Source organism: Leishmania martiniquensis, chromosome 5, assembly GCF_017916325.1.
Source record: "Leishmania martiniquensis isolate LSCM1 chromosome 5, whole genome shotgun sequence".
Taxonomy (NCBI): Eukaryota; Euglenozoa; class Kinetoplastea; order Trypanosomatida; family Trypanosomatidae; genus Leishmania; species Leishmania martiniquensis.
Genome location: NC_090140.1, coordinates 449001 through 455000, shown reverse-complemented (window position 1 = coordinate 455000; position 6000 = coordinate 449001). Strand labels below are relative to the sequence as shown.

At 64.0% G+C, this 6000-nt stretch overlaps 3 protein-coding genes across 3 annotated transcripts in view; all 3 read right to left on the bottom strand.

The window, feature by feature from the left end:
* LSCM1_07801 (uncharacterized protein) overlaps nt 1–297 on the bottom strand; it is a gene marked incomplete at both ends in the record, with an annotated part of 324 nt that extends 27 nt beyond the window's left edge. Inside the window, one exon of the mRNA XM_067325157.1 lies at nt 1–297. This exon is cut by the window's left edge and continues 27 nt beyond it. Within this exon, the coding sequence (XP_067181362.1) occupies nt 1–297 (297 nt within the window).
* Nucleotides 298–1503: 1206 nt separating this feature from the next.
* On the bottom strand, nt 1504–1827 carry LSCM1_07800 (uncharacterized protein; the record flags this gene model as incomplete). Its single annotated transcript, XM_067325156.1, has 1 exon — nt 1504–1827. One exon carries the CDS (start codon nt 1825–1827, stop codon nt 1504–1506), a length of 324 nt encoding a protein of 107 aa, XP_067181361.1.
* Nucleotides 1828–3152: 1325 nt separating this feature from the next.
* Nucleotides 3153–3362, bottom strand: LSCM1_07799 (uncharacterized protein; the record flags this gene model as incomplete). The annotated part of the gene is made up of 1 exon (XM_067325155.1): nt 3153–3362. The coding sequence occupies one exon, from the start codon at nt 3360–3362 to the stop codon at nt 3153–3155; it is 210 nt and encodes a 69-aa protein (XP_067181360.1).
* Nucleotides 3363–6000: the final 2638 nt, after the last annotated feature.

Sequence of the window (6000 nt, the reverse complement as noted above, 5' to 3'; positions counted from 1 at the left end):
CTGTGGGTCTTGCGGCACGCGCACTACAGTGAGCGCGTCGCCGCCTTGCGCACGCGCGCAGGCAATGTGTAACGCATGGTTGGTTGCGGACTCGTCATGGCCCCGACGGGGCTGGAGCGCACACAGGATATGCGTAGTGGGAACCGCGGCGCGCGGCGGTGCGTCAGACGCGCGCGGGGCACGCCGAGCATCACGCCGCGCGCTCGCACCCCTTGCTCTGTGGCCCCCGAATCGCAGCGCAGACGGCACGCGCACGTGCGTCAGCACCGCAGCGACTCGAGGCCGTACGCCCAGCATGTGCCGGCAAGCGGCACGGGCGCCCTCGAGGTGACGGGGCCAGTAGGCTGCAGTAGCAGTAGCAGTAGCAGCAGCGCCACGCACACCGCACCCGTACGCGCAGCGCGGCAGCAGGCGGCGGGGGCGGGGCCGCAGCACAGGGCGGCGATGCCGCGCGGCAGGGAGGCGGAGCGAGGCGAGCGGCCGCGGCGCCGCAGCAGGAAGGGCGCACGGCGCGCAATCAGACGAGGCGGGGTCGGTTTCACGGCGTGCGCCATTCAAAGTCCATCTGCGACGGCTTTACATCAGCCTAGGTGTCGATCATGCCACCGCGCAGCGGCGGGCCGCACGGCCCCGCTCCCTCACACAGCATCACTCGCCCAAACGCGCGCACACACACACACAGAGACGCACACCCATATACACACACGCACGCACGCACACGCCCAAGCGTGCACAGCGCCGGCGCACTCAGACTGGGGCGACATGGCCGATATCATTTCGACTCAAAGTCTGTGATGTTACAGTCAATCATCATCTGCACGCAGGTCCACAGCGGAGCGCGACGCAGCAGGCCGAGAGGGGAACGGCAACCGCTCTGCCGAGGCGCCACGCACCCTCGCTGCTCGTCCTCCGCGCGCACACGCACACACAGGCACACACGGCTCGCAGCCTCAGAGTGGTGCATGATAGTGTCTCAGTCAGAGGAGTCCTGATGCGTGCATCGGCACGTCGGAATCAGCTTTGTGCATCCTGCGTCTGCGTCTCTGCCGCACGTGGGCGCTGTCTCTCTCTCTCTTTCCCTCTGCGCCCGCGTCGGTGTCTCGCCGTGCGCGCCTCTCTCATCGCAACAACAACAGCACCACACACGCACGCCTCGCCACTCGATCTCGTGCCGTTTGAACCAGTGGCGCGGATGAGGCACACCATCGCCACTTTACCTGAGGGCACTGCAGCAGCGCCGGCACGCCCTCGCTCCTCACGCATCTCGTACGACACTGGCGGACGGCGCCAGCACCAAGCCTACGCAGCGGCGCGTCCGTGTTTAATCGTACTGCGCACGCACGCCCTCCGCCAGCGGTGGCGTGCCAAGGAAGCGGCGCGTCAGCAGAGATGGCTCATGTGTGACGTTTTCGATCAGCGATACATCAGCTCAAACTGTGCTTTGCTGTCATGTTGTCAGTCACCCCCCGCACCGTCGCACCGCGCCCGCGGGCTGCTTGCAATCTAGCGCTCCAGTTTCATGCACGGTGCCTGTGGGTCTTGCGGCACGCGCACTACAGTGAGCGCGTCGCCGCCTTGCGCACGCGCGCAGGCAATGTGTAACGCATGGTTGGTTGCGGACTCGTCATGGCCCCGACGGGGCTGGAGCGCACACAGGATATGCGTAGTGGGAACCGCGGCGCGCGGCGGTGCGTCAGACGCGCGCGGGGCACGCCGAGCATCACGCCGCGCGCTCGCACCCCTTGCTCTGTGGCCCCCGAATCGCAGCGCAGACGGCACGCGCACGTGCGTCAGCACCGCAGCGACTCGAGGCCGTACGCCCAGCATGTGCCGGCAAGCGGCACGGGCGCCCTCGAGGTGACGGGGCCAGTAGGCTGCAGTAGCAGTAGCAGTAGCAGCAGCGCCACGCACACCGCACCCGTACGCGCAGCGCGGCAGCAGGCGGCGGGGGCGGGGCCGCAGCACAGGGCGGCGATGCCGCGCGGCAGGGAGGCGGAGCGAGGCGAGCGGCCGCGGCGCCGCAGCAGGAAGGGCGCACGGCGCGCAATCAGACGAGGCGGGGTCGGTTTCACGGCGTGCGCCATTCAAAGTCCATCTGCGACGGCTTTACATCAGCCTAGGTGTCGATCATGTCGCCGCGCAGCGGCGGGCCGCACGGCCCCGCTCCCTCACACAGCATCACTCGCCCAAACGCGCGCACACACACACAGAGACGCACACCCATATACACACACGCACGCACGCACACGCCCAAGCGTGCACAGCGCCGGCGCACTCAGACTGGGGCGACATGGCCGATATCATTTCGACTCAAAGTCTGTGATGTTACAGTCAATCATCATCTGCACGCAGGTCCACAGCGGAGCGCGACGCAGCAGGCCGAGAGGGGAACGGCAACCGCTCTGCCGAGGCGCCACGCACCCTCGCTGCTCGTCCTCCGCGCGCACACGCGCACACAGGCACACACGGCTCGCAGCCTCAGAGTGGTGCATGATAGTGTCTCAGTCAGAGGAGTCCTGATGCGTGCATCGGCACGTCGGAATCAGTTTTGTGCATCCTGCGTCTGCGTCTCTGCCGCACGTGGGCGCTGTCTCTCTCTCTCTTTCCCTCTGCGCCCGCGTCGGTGTCTCGCCGTGCGCGCCTCTCTCATCGCAACAACAACAGCACCACACACGCACGCCTCGCCACTCGATCTCGTGCCGTTTGAACCAGTGGCGCGGATGAGGCACACCATCGCCACTTTACCTGAGGGCACTGCAGCAGCGCCGGCACGCCCTCGCTCCTCACGCATCTTGTACGACACTGGCGGACGGCGCCAGCACCAAGCCTACGCAGCGGCGCGTCCGTGTTTAATCGTACTGCGCACGCACGCCCTCCGCCAGCGGTGGCGTGCCAAGGAAGCGGCGCGTCAGCAGAGATGGCTCATGTGTGACGTTTTCGATCAGCGATACATCAGCTCAAACTGTGCTTTGCTGTCATGTTGTCAGTCACCCCCCGCACCGTCGCACCGCGCCCGCGGGCTGCTTGCAATCTAGCGCTCCAGTTTCATGCACGGTGCCTGTGGGTCTTGCGGCACGCGCACTACAGTGAGCGCGTCGCCGCCTTGCGCACGCGCGCAGGCAATGTGTAACGCATGGTTGGTTGCGGACTCGTCATGGCCCCGACGGGGCTGGAGCGCACACAGGATATGCGTAGTGGGAACCGCGGCGCGCGGCGCGCGGCGGTGCGTCAGACGCGCGCGGGGCACGCCGAGCATCACGCCGCGCGCTCGCACCCCTTGCTCTGTGGCCCCCGAATCGCAGCGCAGACGGCACGCGCACGTGCGTCAGCACCGCAGCGACTCGAGGCCGTACGCCCAGCATGTGCCGGCAAGCGGCACGGGCGCCCTCGAGGTGACGGGGCCAGTAGGCTGCAGTAGCAGTAGCAGTAGCAGCAGCGCCACGCACACCGCACCCGTACGCGCAGCGCGGCAGCAGGCGGCGGGGGCGGGGCCGCAGCACAGGGCGGCGATGCCGCGCGGCAGGGAGGCGGAGCGAGGCGAGCGGCCGCGGCGCCGCAGCAGGAAGGGCGCACGGCGCGCAATCAGACGAGGCGGGGTCGGTTTCACGGCGTGCGCCATTCAAAGTCCATCTGCGACGGCTTTACATCAGCCTAGGTGTCGATCATGTCGCCGCGCAGCGGCGGGCCGCACGGCCCCGCTCCCTCACACAGCATCACTCGCCCAAACGCGCGCACACACACACAGAGACGCACACCCATATACACACACGCACGCACGCACACGCCCAAGCGTGCACAGCGCCGGCGCACTCAGACTGGGGCGACATGGCCGATATCATTTCGACTCAAAGTCTGTGATGTTACAGTCAATCATCATCTGCACGCAGGTCCACAGCGGAGCGCGACGCAGCAGGCCGAGAGGGGAACGGCAACCGCTCTGCCGAGGCGCCACGCACCCTCGCTGCTCGTCCTCCGCGCGCACACGCGCACACAGGCACACACGGCTCGCAGCCTCAGAGTGGTGCATGATAGTGTCTCAGTCAGAGGAGTCCTAATGCTGCGAGGGGGGCCCGAGATGTTTGGCAAGGGGAGAAAGTAGTGAAGTTCATGGTAGCACAGGTTGTGGCTAGGTGAACTTGTGGGGAAGAGTCGAGGAAACTGCTGCTGGGTTTAAGGCGTTGACGTTGTTGGAATGAGATGTTCATCTATCGTGGTGACGTTATCAGAGTAAGAGTGAAGGGAGAGGGGTGTATAGGCAGAAGAGGACGTTTGCCGTGTACTTTCGGTACTTTATGGCGTGCTGAGTTCTTCTCAGGCTGGGGGACGAGGCGGGTTGTGAAGTGTGGGCTGGGCGATCCGGAGCCTTTGCTGAGAAGGAAGGGGAGGTCTAACGTAGGTGGCTGCAATGCAGGCTGTTTGACGCCCTTTCTATTATTCCGAGCGGCACGTGGGCCATCCCTCGTGATGGCTGAGGCTTACCACAGCAGGGGGCGGTATGAGGGCCAGGCGGGGTACGTTGGATTCATGCTGGCACTGAGCGTGCAGTATCGATGGCATGAGTGTGTTGGCTGCCGTGAGTCGCTCTGACAAAACGCCTTTCGCGACCTGATCATCGGCAGCGGCACCGATGCATCACTCTGACTTCCTTATACAGTTGGCGCTCAGCCATGTCACCGCCAGGGGTGGCTCAGCAGTTGGCAGGGATAGGGTGTGTGGCTAAGCTCCCGCAAGCGAGCGCGGGCGACAGGTCCGCTTGAAAGGACGCCCTGAGGTGTCCACTGTTGTATGAGAGACGGCGAAGGCACGCTCACGAAGGCGGAGAAGTGGAAAGATGCGAGGAAAGCTGGAAAGAGCGGCGGGCATAAGTGTTGGTGCGCAACTGAAGGGGCTGTCAGCGTTTTCACATGCACTTATCTGACGCCGACCCGTTTGCATGGGTGAAGGGAAGGAGAAGGGTAACGGCAGCATTAAGGCAAAATGGCAACAGCGCCACGCATGGGTTTCTCTTCACGCGCCCGTAAGTGCGTGTCTGAAGCGTAGTGGAGAGAGAAAAAGGACTGGTGAGAGTGGGTCTGGGAAGGCGCTGGAGAAGAGGGCAGAAAAGAGGTATAGAGGGAGAGCACGGAGGGGTTGAAGGCATGGGGGGGGGGGGGAACAGCCTGAGATGAGGGAATGAGAGCCAATCACCTCATGGTGAAGGTGTCATCCGTTCGGCTGCATTAGTTGTCTACCCCCCTTCTCCCCTTTCTCTGCGCATTATCAGCTTTCTCCGTCTGCCCCCTATTCTCCCCATTCGCATTTCCCTCTTTGCCCCCACCCTGCACGCTCTGCTGCTCTCCCCCCCTCCCCTCAGAGCAGCTGCCTTTCCCCTTTGGCCTTCCCTGCCGCCTTCACTTTCCGTTGCTCGCCTGCCTCCACAAGCGCTTCTTTTTACTGATCCTTTTCTTGGCGCGTGGCCCTATGTCCAATGCACTGTGTGTGGTGTGCGGTGTCAAGAGTGCACCGGCTATTGGGAACGCATACGATCTTGCGATGGCTGCTGTCCCGGCTGCTCGAGGCGTTCTTTTTCTGCTCTCGTTCTTCCGCTGCAGTCCAACCGCCACAGCGCCCGTCCACGCCATCGCTTTGCGTCTCTCTGTCTGCCTCTTCCCTTTTTATTGCCTCCCTCTTTGCATAGCCCAACGCACTGATCCCATCGGCTCTCCCCTCCGTCTCGCTTTGCCCCTCACTCTCTCTGTCTCCCCAGCGGCGCATCCTTTTCGTACGTCTCTTTTTTGCCCATTTGTTTCAGCGTCACAGACTCGAAGGAGGACGAAGGGGGTGAACGGAACGAGCGAATTAAAGGGAAAACCAGAAAGAGAGCGTAAGAGTGCGGAGGCGGGAGGAGGAGAGCGGCAGCGAGGTGCCCACAAAATGCATCACCGAAGATGAAAGACGATTGGCACCAAAGAGATGAAGAGAGAAGAGGGATAGGAATGACGCTGGCCAGCATGCACGGAG